The 22140-nt window shown below is 40.4% G+C and overlaps 1 protein-coding gene across 1 annotated transcript in view; it reads right to left on the bottom strand.

Moving 5' to 3' along the window:
* NCAM2 (neural cell adhesion molecule 2) overlaps positions 1-15703 on the bottom strand; it is a 272918-nt gene extending 257215 nt beyond the window's left edge. Inside the window, exon 1 of the mRNA XM_027681106.1 lies at positions 15542-15703. Coding sequence (XP_027536907.1) covers positions 15542-15593 — 52 coding nt within the window. The 5' untranslated portion in view covers positions 15594-15703. The remainder of the gene's footprint in view (positions 1-15541) is intronic.
* Positions 15704-22140: the final 6437 nt, after the last annotated feature.

Genomic DNA, 22140 nt, shown 5'->3' with positions numbered 1-22140 from the left:
CATTATTGACTTTTTAATATGTTATCAGTTGACAGAATGAATATAATTATTTTGCTATTTCTATATTTGAAACTAATATTACCAGTAATTTAGCATTTTTGTACTAGTATTTCAATATGTTTCTGGATCAGACAGCTACGTAACACCATGCCAATTGTGTTTAAAAGGACACAAAACTGAGGAAGACAAAAGTAGGTCCGCCTTCATTCCCAAATAGATACAAAACCCCAACACCATAGATGTCAAGCCTGGCAATTTTAGTAAGTGAAGTTGGCAGAAAAGAAGAAGAAACCTTGATCAGGTTCTGAGTCATCAATACTGAGAGCATTTTTCTCACCCAATTTCATCTCCCAGTCCAGCCAGCACTCACAACCAGCCTGGATCACCAAAACAGCCTGGCTGACCATGGAAGGAAAAATTCTGGTTATTCAGCTTCATTCTTCAAAGAGATACATGCTGACACTTCTTATTTCAAAACTACAAAATACTAATTTCTGATGCAGCATCCTAATAATGAGTGCGGATCATAAACATTTAAATACATATCTTACAAATTCTGTAGTGGGTTTTGGCTTTGTGTTGGGGGGTTTTGATTGTTTTCCTCTCCCCATCCCTGTTTCTCACCAAAATCTAGTTTCTCACCAAAAACCACATGTCTATTTTGTTTCCTTGACTTCTTAAAAAGAACCTACAAGCATTCTACTTGCTAATGTGCAGATTTAAATAAAGATTTCTGGGGATACTCCTTAGGAACCTAAAGGATTGCCGAATCAAACCCACTAAATGCTCTAACCTCAGATAAGGCTCATTTAAGACAGAGCTTCTGGAGTCAACATGCACTAAAGAGCAACAGCAAAATCAGTTTACAACCACTGCACATTTTCATGTCAGTTTTGATTCCATATCTTATCATAAAATAAAAGCAAGGTGACTATTAAAGCACTGGAATGAAATCAGGACATCTGGTTCAATTCTGGATTCATGGTGGACCCTGTCTGAGTTTTCTCAAGTTTTTTTTAAGTTTAATTTCACATCAATTAAGGAAGAAAACCTCCACAGGGGCATGAGTTCTCCCATTTTGTATAGAAAATACTTCACAAACACATCTGGGCTGTAATACAAAAAGAGAAACAAATTTTAACAAAAGCAAGGCAGTAAAATTCAGGTAATTCTGTTTCACATCTAATTCAAATCTAATATATTTAGTAAGGGTTAGTGTCTAAGATTAATATTTATACCTCCCTTTTGTTTCTGATGCCTGAAGTAGTTGACTCAGAGTGTTCATTGGGCCATATTGCCAGGTAAAATCCCTGAGGCACAAGAAAGGTCATCTGTATTAAGTCACAAAGCTTCACGATGGGAGAACACAAGTTTCCTACCTGCTAGCAAAGTTCCAGCAAGAAAACTATAGCCTGTCAACTCCTTTGAGAACTTGTTTACTCTGTTTGAATGGATACCTATTCTATTGTCTAGAAATGGTTGGTATTCAACACCTATTCTCTGATTTTATTTGTATGAAGAGCAAAAATACACAGTTTGAAGATAAACTAAAGACTTTTAAATTTAAAACACTCTTCAAGTATTAACAATTTCATAAATCTAGGGTTCCCATTCTCATTAGTAGCTGACATCCTCTCAGTTATACCACTTTGAATCTGGTACTGGACTGTCTTCCAAAAGGATAATGTTTGACTCTCACATCATGAATATAAACTATGTGGGAACCATCTGAACATTGTGCCACATTGATGACATCTACTAACGCTGGAATAGAGGTCAGTATGGCTTCTGAGAATTTATGAAATAACACTGAGCATCTGTAAAGATGGTTCAGCTTTCAGGGTACCATCCTAAAGACCCAGGAAACTCAATCAAATTGCTCAGTGAGACATCTCCTCTATTTGGCTCATACAAGCACAGCTGGGGACCAAGCCAACCGTGCCAATTACAGCAGTAGCAGAAATATGAATAACTATGATGCAGAGACATCTTAACTCAGCTTAAGTCTGGAGACAATATATGTATGTCAACGTGGTGCCTGGGGCAAATAAAACTATTTAGTTGAGTCAGAAGTCCTCTTCTGACAGGAGTGGGCACCTAGTGCCACAAGGGTGATGCTGTGCCATTTAGATTCACTGGTTCAGGCTCTCTTTAACTTGAGGATCTCTGCACCATCCTGCCTTTATCTTGCTGTGTGCATGCCAACACCATCTTTGGAAGGCAGATGCACACTCTGAGATGGGCAGATGCAAACCTAATGGCAAATGCATCTGTAATTACCACAACACCATGGGAATGTTAATAAGCCATGACAACAGTTTGTTCAAGCAATGGCACTTCCCGTTCTTGATTTGGAACTAGTTTGTCTTCAGTTAACTGGGAACATGTGCAAGGAGAGTTTGATTATGCCTAGAAGAGAATAAGGGGACACACCTGCTAACCTAATTCCCTACTTTTCCAGTGGTGAGGTTGAAGGTGTTGTGAGGATTAATAAATTTCATGCTGAGAATTCCCTGGTATGTTACTGATACTGGGTGGCATACACCTTCCAAAGACAAGGACAGAGAAGCAATTTCAGACTTCATCAATAATACTGAACAGATAATTATGGAGAATACAGTATTTAGTAGAGAACCTTTTAGGATAAAAAGTGGTTTTCTCTGATCTGCAGAAACTATTTCTAAAGTAAAAACCAGAAAGTCTCCATTATCTTTTAACCTTCTTTGGTCTCACTCCTCAGGCTAACAAAGATGCTATTTGTGCCAGTTATAATAGATTTGGTTATGTGACTATCTATACATCTGAAATTGAATAGCCAGACCATGGACTTTTAAAAATGGCAGGGACAGTATTTTAATAACAAAAAAAAAACAAAAAAGTTTTTTTTACCTGCTGCTTGTAATCACCAGCAAATCACATACTTAATTTTTCAGTTGAATCAGCCCTTTTTATTGTCAGATTGTAAACTGACCATCTGCATTACCACATCTAAGAGACTGGAATTGATAGTTCTACCACAGAAATATTTACCTCTCTATCGTCATACCTCAAAAATTCAGTTTAGATAATGCAGGTACACTGCACACCATTACAAGAGAATAGAAATTCTGCCAAAAGGATATAGGGCAAAAGCTCAGCACTAACTCAATCTGAGCAAGTTAACTATTTCCACTCATATTTTACTTCTTGTAAGACAGCAGGATTCAAAAATAAATAAAACACAACAACAGAACAACAACAAATCCCCCCAAAAGATCTGTATCTGCTTGGGAATTAAACCTTACATGAAGATATTTTATGAACAATTAAACTCAGACTGGTAATACAAATGTGTTTTTTTGCATAAAAGTGTTTACCATGAAAAGTAGTTTTTGCTTCACTGTGCAATTTTTTCCTAAAAACTGCTTAGAAAAGCTTATATTCTTATTTTTTCCTCTTTTAGTACTTCTTTGCACATTCAGCTATTTTTAGGACTGAATTTCAGAAAACCCTCAGATTACAGAATTTTAAGAGTAAGGCTTGTCCTCCAATGTCATGAACTCTATGTGAAACTTCATGTGATGCTTTCATTAGGAAAAATTTTTTCATGGAAAGGGTTGTAAAGCATTGGAATAGACTTCCTAGGGAAGTCGTGGAGTTACCATCCCTGGAAAAACTCAAAAAATGTGTGGATGTGACACTTAAGGACATAGTTTGGTGGTGAACATGGTGGTGGTGCTGGGTTGAGGGCTGGACTTGATGACCTTAAAGGTCTTTTACAACCACAGCTATTCTATAATTCAGTGGGAACACCCCTGGACTATGAAACCAGAATTTTGTTTTAAACAGCTCTACCCCCCAAAAGAAAAACACACAAACAAACAAACAAAAAAAGGCACCCAAAACTCCCCAAACAAACAAACAAACCCACCACCAAAAAACACCAAACAAATTTAATGAAAAAGATGCATCTCTTCTTTGAGGAAAACATGCACCATCAACAAATATTCAGTCTGCCACAGTTTCCCCTCTCCCTCCTACTACAATATTGTTTTTTTCTGATCAAACATCCATAAACATATTTAGAAAGTTCATTATATCATGTAAAAATAGAGCATCACTGCAGAAACAGACTTTTCTATAGTTTGACAGATAAAAATGTTACTTATTAAATACCTGCAGGCCACAGATTATAGATTCAGTGTATCTATGAAGAGAAAAATTTGTCTTCGTTTTCAAGCTTTCATTGACTTAGGTGTAAACAGAGACTATGTAATCTGGAAAATAGTCAGATGTGTATTTAAGGTTCAATAAAGCAATAGAAACACTCACAAATCACAACTAAAACAGTAAGATTTATTTAAAATAGCTTTTATTGTATTTACATGATACTCAAGTCAATGGCTCCAGTTATCTGGCCTGTTTTAAAACAGGTGCAGAGAAACAGATATCAGGACTCCATCTAACAGCAAAAGGACTTTTCTGTTGAAAAGGAGTATTTCTGGGTTTGTTTAGTTGTGGTTCATTTTTTTAAATGAGGTACTGAGTAGCTAGAAATGCAAAGTACATGATTCACAGGAAATTCTATTTCTTTTAATCACCATTTTCACAGGAAACAATGGTTTCCCCAGCCAGATCTGCTCTTTTATGCAGCAGATAAAGTGTTCATTCATGTACCTAGGACCAAAATTAAAAAAAATATAAAAGAAAAGGCTATCAGAGTGTGGCACATAAAGGGCTGCACAGAATAAAGCAGGTGATTCCTGAGGTTTCAGACACAGATAAGAATATTTTGACTTATACTAACGTTTGCAAATGATACAGAAAAATTGAATATAAGATCAAAATTGTTTTAAAAATTAGCAGCACCTAAGAGGATCATGCACTCAGAACTGAAACCCATTACTATGACATTAAACAGACATCTGTAAATTTACTTGCAAGAACAGTAAAATCAGATTAAATCCACCATGAGTTTTTGAGGACTGTATAGAAAACACCACCTCAGAGCTCTCAAACCCAGCAACATAAATTCAGTATGTACACAGGCTGTATAATCCAAAGCCATTCATAAAAATGTAATGCAGAGGTGCTGGGGGGGGGGGATTATTTTGACTAAATGCTAAAAGCTGCTGAACCCAGAGTGTGGAACTGCCATAGACTGGCACAAATCCCTTGAACATCTGATCACTCAGACAGTCACTTACAGACCTGCAGGCATGACCTGAATACTGAACAGCCGAGGAACAATTTTGACCACTGTCACAAAGCCACAGACAAAAAACACTCTAGTAAATCAAAACTCTCAAAAATGCAAACAAAACTGAATTCATGAATTTTTATACAGAATGGTAAACTTCCCAACACAGCTACGACCTGGGCTGCAACAACTAAGCGACCATAAAAATTAAATACAACTTTCATACATTTTCTTCCTCTGGGAACAATCAGCAGCTTACAATATTTAAAGTGTGTCCTTGAATTTATTATTAAAAAACACAGAAAAATATTCTTTTTGCCTCCTGTACCATGTTAACCTGGCACACCAGAACACCCCTTTAGTTTCCAGCTCTTCCATGCTTTTGGATTAGCCCCACACCTTTTCAGCACTACTTTATAAACATACCCACTACTTAAATATACATAGAGTTAGAGCTTGATTTTCTATTCTTCACTAAATCAAAATTCCCACATACTCACATGGGAGTTATACAACTCCTGAAAGCTTCAATCAGACTCTGCAAGGTGCAATCAAGTACCATCCCTGAAACAGTACTCCCGGCACACAAGTCTCCCATTGAATCCAGGGGGAGTTCCATGGTTGCAAAGTGTGCACAGTTCTGCCAGCAGACCTCATCTCACATAGCACTGTTTTCTTAAAATAAAAGAAAATAAAAGTCCAGAGATGTAGCATTCATATTATACCATAGACAGTCTTCGCCGGAAAAAGTCAGCATTAGTTTTTGCTTAGCTCTGAAGTTAGGCTGTTATTCCCCTATACAGAAAGCACAGGAGTACATAAATTAATGCATTACTTATTCCTGATGGCAATGCCCAGTTGGGTATAATTCACCTTAAATTTCAAGATGAATAAGACAAGATTCACAAAATTAGAATTCAGAAAGAAACAAAAAAACCAAACAGAAAGTAACAAATCCAAAGATTCTATTGTTAAGTATAGATGCCTCGTACAAAATCATTCAGGTGATTAGCAAATAACACAATGGTTCAGCATTGTGAAATGTTGTCTTTGTAATTCTGTACTACTGCTACAAAAACCCCCCATCAAATGAATGCAAATGAATCATTTAATGTTGCATTTTCTAAGAACTGGTGTGGCCTCACCTCCAGTGGTGTGTGCAGTTTTGGGTGCCACAATATAAGATTATATTAGAGAGCATCCAAAGGAGGGTAACAAAGATAGTGAAGGGTCTTGAGGGGAAGCTGTATGAGGAACAGCTGAGGGCACTTGATGTGTTCAGCTGGAGAAGAGGAGATTGAGGGGAGACCTCATTGCAGTTACAACTTCCTCCTGAGGAGAAGAGGAGGGGCAGGCACTGATCTCTGCTCTGGGGTGACCAGTGACAGAACCCAAGGGAATCACCTGAAGTTGTGTCAGGGGAGGTTTAGGTTGGATATTAGGAAAAGGTTCTTCCCCCAGATGGTGGTTAGGTGCTGGAACAGGTTTCCCAGGGAAGTGGTCACAGCACCAAGCCTGACAGAGCTCAAGAAGCATTTGGACAATGCTCTCAGGCACATGGTGTGACTGTTGAGAATGGTCCTGTGCAGGGCCAGGAGTTGGACAATGATCCTTGTGGGTCCCTTAGAACTCAGGATATTCTATGGTTCTATGAGTATCTGCTGTGTACACCTTTTAATGAATGAGGAACACTCTTACATTTTCTAGAAAGTACCTTTCAGCAATCTAAAAATTATTTTTCCCCTATGGCTTGTGGACCATTATATGAAAAATGTTTTAAAAGTATTTGTTTGAAGGCACCTCCTAGGACATTCTGGAGACCTAGCAAATGTTAACATTTAATAAATTAATCAAGAACCATTTTAGGAATAACAATATTTCCTCCCTCTTGTTCTTATGCTCCAGAGTCACTACTTTTTTGGCCAGAAATTAATTTTCTTCTTGTAACCGGTCTATATCCATTTGCTCATATATCATGCCTTCCTTTCAAGTACCTTTGCACTCTGCTTTGTTCATCCCTGGGAATCATCTTTTTCGCAATCAAACTCTATCTCAGCATTTATTTCACCAGGGTACCTGCTCAAAGAGCAGTTTTAGCCCCCACTCCCTCGTAAGGCAGTACTTGCAACACTGATTACAGTGCAAAAGAGATATTTATGAACAAGGAGAGTATTTTAAAATTGGCCTGATGCAGATCAGCTTAAAATTCAAGTACTTCACATTACCATTTGCTAATTTAAGATAACCATTACCAAAAGGCTAGGGAAATAAAATGCTTTAAAAAAAATGAAGGAACTGAACACCAAACAAAAAAATGTAATTAAAGGACTGGAAAGCCCATGAAAATAACATGTAGTTCTGAGACTTTCACAGAAGAGATGGGCAATTTCTCTATGTTACATGCAATTATGAATGCCATGGAAGAGTCAAGTAAGGAACTAGTATTACTCCATTACTTACAACACAGCAATTAAGGGTCTGAACATATTACTTTTTCAGACTTCTTTTTCTCTTGTGTAATCTATTGACACAGCACATGAAGTAGATCAAAGTATCAGCAGATTTAAGAACAAATTCATGCAACAAAGATCTGCCAAGATCATTAGGGAAGATCACATAGATACAACCTGACATATCCCTGAACCTTGTAGGTGCACTGACAGAAGTATCATGCTATTCTCATTCTGTACTTACTCTGTTTCTTTATGACTCCTGCTTTGAGTCTCTGTTGAGGTCACTGGAGTACATCAATCTTTTTTCTGATCCAGTAAGCACAGCAGTTTATGAGTATGATATGTTCAAAAATGTTTTAAAAATGCCACATGATGTTACTCCTAACAACTGGTCTTCAGCGCATGGAATTCATCTTGCTTTTCTACTCTTTTCCCCAAGTAGTTTGTTTTTGTATCTGTAGTTTGTTTTTGCTTTGACTAATTAAAATAACATAATGAAACAATATTAACATAACACCATTGCAGTTTGCTTACATGTTTCTTGTTACAATAAAGAAACAAATTCATAGTTTTGTCAGTAAAAAAAACCTATTCATAGCAAAAGGCAGAATTACCTCTCTCCTCCAGTTTATATCCGTGACCATGCACTACTTTATGTATCTGTTTTTAAATACTTTATTATTTTAAGCACAGACCTGAATTCATGCAAGCCAAATTCAGCTGCAGCACAAAGGTCTACCAAGTTAATGGGTTTGAAATTGCTTGCAGCTTGACTGAATCTGGTGCAACATGTTATAGTAGCAAGAAAATTGATGGTAATGAGTGTTTTTAAACTGAATCCATAGTATGCTCCAAATGGCACCTCTTGGGCAAAGTGATGAGGACAGCAGCTTGTCATATGATTTCCAAGTATGAATTTCAGATCATACCAAACAACTGGTATTGTCACTTAGGCTACAACTGCAAGGTAAGCAATCGGTTTAATATTAGCTAACTGGAAAGGTCATTTTGAAAAGGAAAGTTTCATTCCTAGCTTTATAAGTTATTCATATGCTACAGGGCTGAACATTGCTGAATTATGAAGTTATTAATCAGGCTTTGTCTGCTGTTTAGCAATACTACTCAGGTAACTATAGAACATTAAATAAAAACCAGGGCACCCTTCTAAAGTCACAATAAAAATTTAGGTAGAAGGAAAAATACAGCTGGGTAAAAAGAAAACAAGCCACTTGTACTTCCCTCTCAATTTTTTCTTCAAAGAGAGCCACTACATCTTAAATGAACATAAATTAACATATCAATGATCTATGCTTTTTATGGAAAGCTGGTTCTTGAAGGAACTTATATAGTATGTGTATAAGAGGAAGTTTATTTCAGTAACAATAGGCAGGACTACTGAAGAAGCTGACTAAACCTCCACAGTACCACATGTTGCTTCCCAATTTTATCTGGATGTTATCCATCCACAAACTGGTTATTTCAGATAAGATTATGATTGGATCAAGGAAACTGGAAGCAAATGACACCCTTGCTTAGTAGATTTCCAGGCTTACCAAAATTATTTGTTCAAACAGGTTTCTAAAACACTTGATCTCGTCACATTATGTATCACATTAAAGAACAGGTGAAACCAAATGACTGCATTTTTTCTTTTCCAAAAGAGGCAGAAAGCAGGTGAAACATTTCAGCAGGTGTTTGGTTTAACTTTAACAGTGTTCTTAAATAGGCAGAAACTGTGTAATGAATTTTCAGTTGATACACTTCACTGTCTACTTCATTCCCAAAATTATTTACTTGAGACAGTAAAATAACCACTTTTAAAGAACTGGTCCTGTTTGTCTCTTGTGTGAATACAAACTTAAGTCGATGGAAATTCTCCTCTGACTAGATTTAGTGGAGTTTGGCTACAGTCATAGAACGGCTTGGGTTGGAAGGGACCTTAAAGACCATCTAATTCCAAACCCCCTACTGTAGAGAGGGACACCTTCCACCAGGCTGCTCTGAGCCCCATCCAACCTGGTCTTCAACTTCCAGGGATGGGGCATTCACAACTCCTCTGGGAAACCTGTTGCAGTGCCTCACCGATGACAATATCATCATCTTCATGTTTAAGAACTACATTATAAATATCTCCTTCTGCAGTAGATCTTAATTTGGATTTGTAGTTCAAGCTATTACTCCCATGCGTTCATTAATGATCCAGGTGTTAATGTACAAAAGCAAAGAGAAATTCTCTGTTAATCATAATTTTCTAAGTCATAACAGCAGCATAAATGGATGGTATCGCCCATCTCATGCTATTTCAAAAATGAAAGCTGATTACCTCCTGCCATTTGAAGAGACACTTCCACACACTCCACTGAACCCACTGAAGTCAACTCATTCCTGCTCAGTGTGAGCCTCTGGATTAGTGCAACCAACAGTTCTTCCATGGAGCAACTCAAATACAGATCATTCAAAGACTTAGGGGTCTTGTTAAGCAAGGTGTTCTAAAATGTAGACCTGTGTACACACATATTCTGTTTGCTTTCCACATAACTTTTAAGCAACATTTACATGGATTTCTTTTCCAGGATTTTAATATCCGAAGCTATCACTACAAATAGCTGTAACCAGATAAATGACTCTCCTTGTTTTTCTTCTTTTTTTTACTGCTCTCTTGTATTCTTTTCATTCAATAAATTAAGAGGTAGATTCTAAGCTCATCTACAGCAGAACAAATCATAAAATGTCTTCTCTGATTAATGATATCATCAGTCAAGGGATAAAAAAGTAAAAATTCAGCCACATAACAAATATAAAAACCTTGATACCCTTATTTTTGAGGACACTCCATTCAAGATGTTATCACATAAAGCAAGACATCTAAAGAGTATCTTACTTTATTAAATTAACTCTTTTTATTTTCCTGATATCCTTTAAAAAGACATACAAATCCATACAAGCACAGTATTAAGAGAAATAGAGCTACAAAAGCAATAGAAAAGATTTTACTAAAGAATGCAGATTTATTTCACTGAAGCTGGACATCCAGAGATTGAGGTAACAGCAAGGAGTGCTCTGAATTGTCTATTTAATAATAAAAATTATTCTGATTTAAACAAGTTGCCAAAAATTGAATATTCTACTTAAATACCCAAACTAGAAAGCAATTAAATACACTAAGGGGAAAACCTAATTACTAGGTCAGAATTAGGTCATGATTAATTGCTTAGGTCAAAATAAAAAGTAAAGATAAGATACAACAGATACCAATAGGCCTGGAACTAGTCTATCAGAGCCTCCAGATTTGAGGATGTCAGGATATAAGTAAGTTTTCCCTCCCATCTCTCCTATTTCTGAATTAAAAGACACATCAAAAATAAAGATTCAAATGACCTGTGACACGTAGAACTTCAGGATACACTTCATCAAGTATATTGCCCTTATGTTACAAAGCAAATATGAGTGCTAAAAAGACAAACAAAAAACTAAATAAGACATCTGACATCAGCTGATATAAACTATTTAAAATATGAATGCCAGATATTATCCAGATTCTTTACCTGAAGAAGTCTATATACCACTCTTTCAAGAATAAATTTTCAACTCTCAGACACAAATTAGTGTAGTTAAAATGTGTTTCCCAAAATGTCATATTAACTTGACTCAATTGTGCTGGAATCAAATGGTGTGTGCTGAATGTAACTGGGGGATTACTGGAGTAAATTGAAAGAAAATCAGTAAGTAAACATGAATCACTTGGAAAAGCTGCCTCAAAGTAAAGGTCAATGAAAGGGCACACAAATACAGTATTTGTTCTCAATATACTTGTTGCATAAGGTGGCCATGAAAGGTAAACCCTACATAAATTCAACCTAACAATCCAGTAACATTTACATAGATAAAAAATTATTTAACTAAATAAATATCTGTTGTGCTTTAAGAGAAAAAGCCCAAATGATGCTATTCAACCTCTTAGAAAAGACTTTAAAGCTTTATGTCTATGCCTTTATCATTCATATATTTCATGATTTAGAGCCACTGCAAATGATAAAAATATCTCTAACTCCATTTTAACTGGGACTGCATGAAACAAAGCTCTCTACATTATTTCTCAACTATCTATTCTTAAGCCAGTCTTTCAGAACATGTCATCAGTCAAGGTTTATTTTCAGGTAGATATTCTGAATCTCATATTCACCTGAAGAGGAGTAACATAGCCTAAAACAGAAAAATCAAGCTTTCATTTTTTGTCTGATTTGTTTGTTTGTTTTTGAAGAGTGAAAAGGAGAAAGGAGGAGAGTAGATGTATCTTAATGCAGTTGTATAAATCAACTGTAGCAGAAACCAATGGCTAGTTGAAGTCTCAGGATATGTTTCAGATTTCACTATGCAATCAGAGTAAAATATTAGTTCCACTTAATCCAGTGGAGAAACTCACTGATTTCAGAAATTCCAAATTTCATGGATTCAGTATGCAAAAAGCAGAAAGAGGCAGGATTCCAGACTGCACTGTGGTAAGACACACAGGCTGGCATCTCCCTTGGGGGATGTTCCTTATTAACAAACAGTCCCTTATAAGCACTTGTAAAGAGAAACTCTTCAGGAAAAACAAGAAGCAGCTCAGTATCAAAGCAGTGAAAAGAGGAGACTTGAAGCACAATGACCAAACAAGTACTCACTCCTCTGAATCTCCTGGATAAGCACAAAATAGCTTAAATTCTACAAGCAAAACATTTTTTACCACCAAAATTTGCTAACATAATGAAATGTATATTCTGCAGAGTGATGAAAGAAATCGGATTCTGCAATCTGGGAAGATGTCCACTTCATCCACTTTTAGTCAGTGTCCCCAGACATTGGTAAAAACCAATGAAGCTTTTCCTTTTGAGTGTTGTATCACTACATGTCTTAAAAGGCAGATTTACACAGTGGAGTATGATTTTTTTTTTTGTTGGTTTGGGGTACAGGGTGGTGGTGGTTCATTTATGTGTGTATTTTGTTTCTTTTTTTAATCAAAGCAGAGCTAATTAAATTTGAGCCTTCACAGTGGATGAATTGTCTTGACAGCTTTGAAAGGTTCAGGAAAAAACACTTTTGTTTCAGCGTAATAACATTGTCAATTAAAGCCCTCCCTTGCCATGAAATTAGGAAAGGGAAAATTTGGCCCTGGTAGATAATTATGACATTCATAAGCTCTTAACTTAAGGGGCTGAGGGAGGGGGTGGCTGTCTGCTACTTGTTTTCAAACTGCTCTGATTTTCTGGAATGGAACAAATACAGCACCGTTCCCTCTTTCCAATGCTAAACACCAGCACTTCCCAAAGGAAAAGCTCCAGCCATTCTTCATAAAATCTACTGCAGCTCCATTCTTCAAAATATAAATCCTCAACCTAAGACTATGGATGTTTCCAAAGCAAATGAGCCAAATCTAGTTCCTGGCTTTTTCCTAATGATCCACACTATTTCTATTTAACATCAAAAAAGTCATAATCATCACTTAATACTTGCATAATAATGCTTTTCTTAAAAACAAACCAACAAAATAGCCCTCACAAACACCACAGTATCCAGTTGATGATGTGTTCCCCACTACTGCATTCCCACAAAAAAGACAAATCCCAGGAGTTTTAAGAATAGCCTCAAATTATTTGATTCACTTAGTTCTCTAGATTACTTCAAGGATGTGTTGAAAATGAAAAAAAATATACAGTAAGTCCCTCACCACGATCATACTTATTAAAATTAATAAAAAACGCCCCACATCACTGTAGGATTTTCCTCTCTCCTAGCAACCTAAATGTGGATATTTTCCATATGCAGATGTTCTCCCACTCCCATTTACTATGCCCTGCTGTGGATCGCGGCTGCATGTTTCTGCTTTTTCTACAGCCAGTTAAAGAATCTCACTCTTCCTCTGCCAGTACAATCCCTTCCCTCTAGTTAAAAAAAAAATAAATTAAGCTGTTTCTTTAAATTGAGAGCAATAGCAACTTACTATCAATACGAGATTTATTCAGATTTCCTCCTCTTCTTTTCATCTCCCCTCGTATCTACTCTCCTATAATTTTTAAAACTCAGCTTAATAGCATCTATAATTTCACTCCATTGTTTATCTCCTAACGTTTGTGATAGTAAGATACCAAAACTATGCAATTCTCCTACGCTGCAGCGATCACACTTCACGAAGTAGCTTTCCACCGTTGCAGGAGGCACAGAGCACATCTCTACGCACATCATTACACTCAGGTAGATCAATGCAAAGCCTGGAGGAAGCTTTCCCGTTCTCCTCCTTTGCCATCCCAGCCCTGGCTGTGCTGGAAAGCCTCCGGACCTGTTTTTGGATGGCTGCTCACCGGGAGACTCTTCAGAGCGCACCCCGGGGTGGCAAAAGCACGGAAGCGTTTCTGGAGAAACTGAGAGCATCTGGTGTCTCCTCGGTACTTATCAACGAGAGAAAACACCTGGGCGGTGCGAGCTTCAGCTGTGAATACACCGAAGGCCACCTTCGCAGCTGCAGCCTTAATACCTCAAGGCATAACCCCCGCCCCTTCCTCAAGCGCAACAGATCTCTCTGCCCCTTCCCAAGACACCGTGTAGGGCCTGGGTGACACGTGCAGCCCCTGGGTAACACAACCAGCCCCCGGGTGACCCATCCATCCCCCGAGTGACCCATCCAGCCCCTTCCCTACCCACCCCCGGTCCCGCCGCGCCCCGTCCCGGGCGCTGCCCGGCGCGGCCGTGGAGCTCTGCCGCCCTCTGGCGCCCGGCGGCGGCACCGCGGCCCGGGGCCGGTCTCGCTGGCACCCAGCTGGGGGTTCGGGCGGGTTTTACTTCTCCCCTGGAACCTCCTTAGGAAGGCGGGCCGCCGCCCACCCCCTCAGGTGCGGCGAATGCAGCCTCGCACCGGGCGCCCGGCGCGGGGGGAGCGGGGCCAGGGGCAGCCCCGCGCGGGCGCCGGGAACTTGCCCGAACAGTTTTCCAAACGCGGCAGTGGTCATCCCTCACCGAGGGGCTGTGCCCCTCCCGACGGCCCTTCCCCGCCCCGTCTCCTCGAGGAGCACAAATCCGCAAGTAGTCGCGCAGAGGACATTTAAAAAAAAAAAAGGCAAATAAATGAATAGATATATAGATGTTTCAGCCCTCCCCCCAAAAAACAAGCCCAAAACGCGCGGCCGCAGCGTAATCCCCGAGTCCGCGTTGTACACATACACACACACACACACACGCACATATACACGCACATACATATGCAAAGGGCGAACCGTGCCCGGAGGCGCCAGCCCAGCGCGCTCTGTCTCCGCACACCCCTGCCCCCGCCGCGTTATTCCACGGCACAAGGGCTCCGCACCCGCGCACAGTCCTGTCATCGCCCAGCCCCGCGCCGGGGGGCTCAGTGTCCCGGCAGAGTGCAGGGAAGCGTCTTCGGGAGAGGAGGAACCCCGACAGGCAGACTTCAGGTCAGGTTTCTCACGGGCTCTACCGCCAGCACTTCTCCCTGCTCCTAAAAACGGAGCCCGCGCTACCTTCCCCGAGAGCAGATGCGGATTTTAAGGCACGGTCCCTGGAAAATACATTTTTTAGAGTCGCTTCGTCTCCCTCTCACATTTATTACGCAAAAAAAAAAAAGGGCGAAACCCCATGCAAAGCAGCTAAGTACACTTAGCACCTTCCAGCTTTTTTTTTCTCCTCTTTTTCCTCATAAATGACACCTCTTGAAGACTTAAAAAAAGGTGGGCGATGAAACAAGTTTTAGGTCCTTCTTAATTTGCTTCCAGGATAATGCACTGCTTTATTTTTTTCTCCATTTCTTTGCCGTTAATCTGAGCGAGCGGACAGCACAGGTGAGAATAATAATTAATTTAAGGGAAAAAAAAAAAAAAAAGAAGAAGAAGAAGAAGGCGGCAAAAGGCGGCCCCGCTCCTACCTTGCCCGCCACTGAGGAGCAATCCGAGCAGGTAGAGAGGCAGGAGGCTCATGTTCAGGAGCTCGCGCCGGTGGACAGTTCCAAGTTGGAGGATGCTCGGCCAGCCCAGGCAAACCCTGCCGCTGCTGCTGCCGCCGCCGCCCGCGCAACCCCGCACCCACGGAGCGCCGCTCGCCAAGTGACGGCCGCGCCTCCCCGAACCGCACTATATCGGCGGGGCCGCGCCGCCGCGCAGGGGGCGGGCGCTCGGCGGGGCCGCCCGATCCCTCCGCCGCACTCGCTACTCTACCACACCGACGGGCGGCAGCGCCGAGATTCCTCCGCCGCTCTCAGAGACGGCAGCAGGCTCGGAGCATCCTTCCCTGCATCCCACCCTGCATCCCTCCCTGCATCCCTCCCTGCATCCCTCCCTGCATCCCATCCTGCATCCCTCCCTGCATCCCCCATTGCATCCCTCCCCTGCATCCCCGCCCGCCCGCAGCCCCCCGGCGGGGTAAGGCAGCTCCCCACCGCCTCGCCACCGCGGCCCCTCGGAGCCCGCTGAGAGGACACAGCCTACACCGGAGAGGCGGCGGCTTTGGCGGAGAATCCCGCCGGGCAGACTCCAGCATCCCGGGCCGGGGGAGACCGGGAGCGGCGCTTCGGCTGCACGCGCGAAGGGGAGACGCGTCCGGGGGCTTGGAGTGTCCCTGGCATTGCCTTTCCCTTCGGGAGCGGCCGGCCCGCAGCCTTCCAGGTGTCCCGCTCCGCCCGCGGGCGGTAACGCGCGGCAGCGCCCGTGGGAAGCGGGACCGCCGCGTAGGGGTGCGACTGTAACTAATCCCCTGGCGGGTTTATGCCTGTTCATTCAGCTGTCTAAGAATTCACTTGGTTGGGCTCCTGTTATTAGTCCAGAGGGGGAAAAATACCTCTGCTATTCACGGCTGCGTGAAATAAAACCGATAAAAATAAATTGCTTACCGTTTTGATGCCTCGGTGCTGTGTCGCTGAGGATCTTGCATTGTAAGGAAAAAAAAAACCCCACAGCATGAATAAAGAGGTGGCTTTTTGTCCAGCTTAACTTTGAAGAGGGAATATTTTTTTTGAGGGTGTTAATTAAGCTATAGTCTCCAAAAAGCAGCTTCCATAAATCTGTCACCTTACCACCTGTATGACACATGGAAGGAGATGGAAGTAGATCTATATTAATGTGAAGCAGCAGTGACAGTAGTTAATAAAGGATCAATCCAAATTAACACGTCACTAATATTTTTCCCAACCCTTCCTTTGCCCTTTTCAAGAGGATTTGGGGAGGGAGATATGAAGTCCCTTTGCAGCAAACTGATATGAGTGACATGATGGGTATCTTCCACTTGACTCTCTGCACAGTAGCCTTACAAAACTATGAAATATAGGAATAAGAAATTATGGAGTCTGAACTTTGTGGTAAGAACAAGATAGGTAATAAAACCCAAAGTCTTTCCCCAGAGGATGATGTTTTAGGACACTGGGAGCATGTATAGAAAATGTTGGTAGGGGGGAGGCTGAGAGCTTCATGCCTTTGGTTGGTTAATCTGCACGACATAAATCAGAACCGTATTGCTCGTCTACACACCACATGGCCCCGCTCTGAAACTAAAGATTTTTGTAACCTACTAGAAAAAGAAGTGGGAGTTGAACTGTTGTTCCTCATAGAGTTCTGGAAATCCAAAATATGGCAGCTTCAGCAAAAGTTTATGGGTAAGAACTGGATTTATACTTAGAAGCTGCTTTGCTCCTAAATGTCATGAAAGCTGTTTGATTGCAGGAACCTTTGGCAAGGGCCTTCAATGTAAGTTCAGGAAAGTACGACAGAGCAAGTTTTTGGTGGAGTTTTCCCAGGTGAGAAGGTTCCATCAGCCCTAGTACCCAAATGCATAAATAGACATCATTAATAAGTTAAAACAGAAAGATGATTAGAACAAATATTAGATAAAAACCTTAAAAAGAAATATAGACGTTACTGGGACAAAACACGAGAAGCCTTCACTATGAAGTGGATAGGATGCCAAATTTATGAAATTTATGTTTAGTTTTAATGTTTTGGAGCATTTCCATCCAGCAAAAGTGGAATAAATTGAGAAAATATAAACAGTGTTAATACATAAAATCAAATAACATGTACACATACCTTAACACCTATTACAGTCTGCTTTAGTTAGGGCCAGAAGCACCTTGATCTGCAGAGGGTGCAAGGAATTACACCCATGTACAGCAGATGCCCCCCCACCACACAATACAGAAGCAAGTAGGGAGTTTCTTGCTCCACAAGAACTAAACGTAATAGAAAGAATGCCACTATCACAGTTTTCTTATTTTAAATCCTGATTATGACAAAAATTTCACCAATGTCAGATCTGAGTGGCTAGTTCTTGCTCCTTTGAAATGGAATGAGGATGCTCTGCTTCCAAACAGGATTCCTTACCCTGAGAAGTCTGCCTAATCACTTCTCTGCAGCAATCAGCAGAGCCCACCATGTAGACTGTCCATGCCACATTGCTACAGGATTTGGAGAAGTCTGTTTTCAGTCCAGCTTCTCTTGGAAAAGAGGAACATGCTCTTTGCTGCTCTGGTTTGCTCACCAGTAGACATGTATCTCAAAGGACTTGGTCACACATACCACCTAAAAGGTATATGGAGATCCTGAAACCACTCAGTGGAAGGACAGAGATGGGAGGAGAGGAGAGGAAGGGACAAAGTAGGTAAGTATGCAGAGGTTCATTTTTCCTGCTGCTTATGGAACAACTCATTTGTTACAGAAGAAAGATCTGTAAAAAGTGTCCCATAGTGAACCACAACAGCAAATCCCGTTGAGGTCACACAAACAGGGTTTGGAAATAGGGCTCAACTTTTCTGCCATCTGTATCTATATGACTCTTGGTGTTCATGACCACGCATTACATGAACCAAAAGATGAGCTTTTCAAAGTGCTGTAAAACACTAATTGGTATCAATAACAATACACCTGTAGTATTTGCCATTCTTTGGCTAACAACATTTTTCTTTAAAGAGTGTGCTTTTTGCTGGGGGGAAGCGTGAGATGGAGTTTAATGGCTGTACTTAAGACTAGGGAATTAGAAAACATGATTTCTGGATAATATCACATGTATAACAAATATGCTGACAGAAAACAAACACATTTTCATGCTATGTAAGTTTTAAAAGTAAGACCAGAAATAAACTACAGTGAGTATTATCCTATGTGAACTGGTAAGAGGTGCAGCATCAGGAAGTAAAATAATCATTCTGCTGGGGCAATTATTTCAAAGGTGAGGAAGTCAACTTCGATAGGTTCTCAAAGCAATTAAAATGCAACTCTAGTGAGTGGAAAGTCTTGCCAGAAATATCTCAGGGGAAAAGAAGGGAAAATATTACCTAACTTTACACACGTTTGATTAGTACCTTAGATCTTTTGGGGATACCACGCACAGAATCGAAGTGGATACATCTGTAAGTTCCCTGTCTTTCACACAGTAGGCTCTAGCTTTCACAACTGTACTATCATATGCAGCTTTTCTCCCACAAAGATTTACTACTGTGAAGTTAGCAAAGAAACAGCAAGAATTAATTTTCCCCCATGTTCCTTACTTGTTTTGCTCAGTGAGATTGTTTATGCAGTAGTCTATCCGCTCACATGAATAGAAGTGGCAGAATTAGGCTCTGGCAACAGAACCATTTTAAGCTCTCATCACTGCACTTGAGTCAGTTTAGAAGAACTGAGGATCTGTAAACTTGCTGTGACTGAACTCGTCAAGAAACATCTCCATGGTGGTTTTGCAAAGATTACTTTATTTTTAGATTGATTGATGATAGCATGTTCAATGCAAATGTAATTAAATATAGAACTGAAATCTTGGTGATGATTTGATAATGGATATTTATACTGAAATACATGTTTCCCTATGGACACCCAAGTTGCCAAGAGATCCAGCTGTATTTGCTTACATGTCTTACAGAAATTGAAATGTTAAGAGAGCACCTTAAAATTAACTGAGAATTTTAGGGGAACTTATTGCAATGGCACAGTTACAAAAAAACCCCCAAAAACTAAAAAAGCATGGAGAGATCATATGTCTGGAAATAACTGGTGAAGAGCTGTAAGGAAATGGGCATGTCCTAGAGCAATTATGAAATATTTTGGGGGACAGGAATGGAGAGATGAAAGGAAAAGAGAAAAGACAAAATACCTCTTCTTTCTAGCACAGTATGTTGCCCATGCAGGAAAATGCCTTCTGCAGACAGCGTAATTTTCAGAGGTGCTCATGGACCAAATTGCTGATCATCTCCAAAGTGAGTAATTATCCCAAATAGGATGCTTTCCTATGAAAACGGAAAACACAATTAAAGTGGCACTAAGATAAATTATACAACAGTGAACAACAACATTATTGTGGTGAGGAAATGATGCACAATAAACAAAAGAGTTTCATAAATGTTTACACCACTATTATGTTTCAAGTTCTTAACATCTCATAGAGACTTTCATAAAGATCTAAAATTACTGTCTCTTTGGATAAACATTTTATGAGAAAGAGGCAAACCCATTGATTCCACTCTGTTTCAAACCACTTTAAATAAGAAGTCTCCTTTCTGCTAGAGAAACTTAAAACAATCTTGAAATTATTCAGCTTCTAAGAAGAGACTCACAGATTTTGTGTAGGGAGGATAATTCTCCGTATCATTTCTGGAACTGAATAATGACAAGGGCATGTGTAAAATAATTTTGTCCAGGTAAAGATGACTGCCTAATTTTTGAAGATAGCAAGGTTGCTTGAAGTACAGTGTGCTAATTTGGTTACAATATAAAACATTGTGCTGACAAAAGAAATCAATAAGCTGAATTTATATGTCTGAAGAAAGCGTTGTACACGCCTGTGTCTGGTGCAGTAAAAGTAGCATTTGAGAGATGAGACAAGTTACCTTATCTGAATTCTAGAGACAGGTTTCCATATGATTCAGGTTGCCACATTTCTAGATGTGACTCTATTCCTCTTCTCAGATCAGTCACTCAAAAAACATGAACTCTCAAAATTATTATCCCATCACTATAAACTACAGATATTTGGGCAGGATTATGGACACATTAATTATTTTACCTGAGAATGATACTGCCAGTGCTAAGATACTGCAGCTGGCTCAAACATAGCTGCCTAGATATTCAGCCACATGGCAGTTGTGTACTTGACCTCTTTTATGGGTACTTACAAACAGCCTCATACACCCTTTTCTCATAGTAGCTCCCTTCTTTCCTATTGGTTTGTTTCATACAATTTCCAGAGCAAAGATGCCTTTTTTTTCTTTTTTTTTTTTTTTTTACCTGGGAGTATTGTGGATGCTACCAAACACTGTTTCATAAATTACTGCACTTCCTTAAGTCATTGGAACTGTCACCTTCATGCCTGACAAGCGTAAACACCTGCTTTTGGCTACTGACTTCCCACCAGCCATTTGTTACCATCTCTTAGACAAAACTATTCCTCCATGAACCATATTACCAGATCATGCAAGTACTAGTATCTGCTTTTGTGCAATATCAGTTAATTTAATTGAAGGGGCCTTCAAGAACATTTTATTACTGCAGCACTGAAGAAGAGACAACATGATTTGCTGGCCTCAGCCAGAATGTGCAGAAGTTATTTCAGCATGTGGAATAGCAAAGAACGGTTGCTACATGCTGAAAATTTGAAGAGCAGTTGTTTTTAAAGTGGTTGTGTGTGCAAAACACAGACCTTTCTCAGCTGCTGTTCTGTGACTGTGAAACTTGTTCCCTGCAGTGCTTTGAATCACGATGAATTTCAGAGACATGCAGAACAAAATGTAAATCATGCTTATTGAGCCATCCATACTTTCATTAACAGCAAAGGCTAAAAACATGCAAAACTGCAGACCAAAGAAAGAAAAGTGATCTATAGAATGTAAAACTGGACATAAAGGACCAGAGGCTGGACATGACCCAGCCATGTGCACTCACAGCCCAGAAATGCACCTGTGTCCTGGGCTGCATCCAAAGCAGTGTGGGCAGCAGGGGAGGGAGGGGATTCTGCCCCTCTGCTATGCTCTGGTGAGACCCCACCTGCAATGCTGCCTCCAGCTCTGGGGTCCCCAGCACAGGGGACCTCTTAGAGTGAGTCCAGAGGAGGCCACCAAGATGATTAGAGGGATGGAATTTCCTTTCCTGTGAAGAAAGGCTGAGAGAATTGGGATTGTTTATCCTGGAAAAGAGAAGACATTGGTGTGACACAGTACATGAAGGGAGCCGACAAGAAAGATGGAGAGAGACTATTTATAAGAGCCTGGAGTGACAGGACAAGGGGCAATGGTTTCAAATTGAAAGAGAGTAGGTTTAAGTTTGATATCGGGAAGAAATTCTTCCTTGTGAGGGTGGTGAGGCCCTGGCACAGGTTGTCCAGGGAAGTCGTGGCTGCCCCATCATTGGAAGTGTTCAAAGCCAAGTTGGATGGAGCTCTGAGCAACCTGGTCTAGTAGAAAGGTGTTCCTGCCCATGGCAGGAGACTTGGAACTAAATTATCTTTAAGGTCCCTTCCAACCCAGGCCATTCTATGATTCTGTGAAATGTGGTG

The sequence above is a fragment of the Neopelma chrysocephalum genome, unplaced genomic scaffold, assembly GCF_003984885.1.
Source record: "Neopelma chrysocephalum unplaced genomic scaffold, ASM398488v2 Primary Assembly neopelma1_60, whole genome shotgun sequence".
NCBI lineage: Eukaryota > Metazoa > Chordata > Aves > Passeriformes > Pipridae > Neopelma > Neopelma chrysocephalum.
The sequence above is the reverse complement of the archived record's forward strand: the minus strand, read 5'-3'. Positions and strand labels throughout refer to the sequence as shown.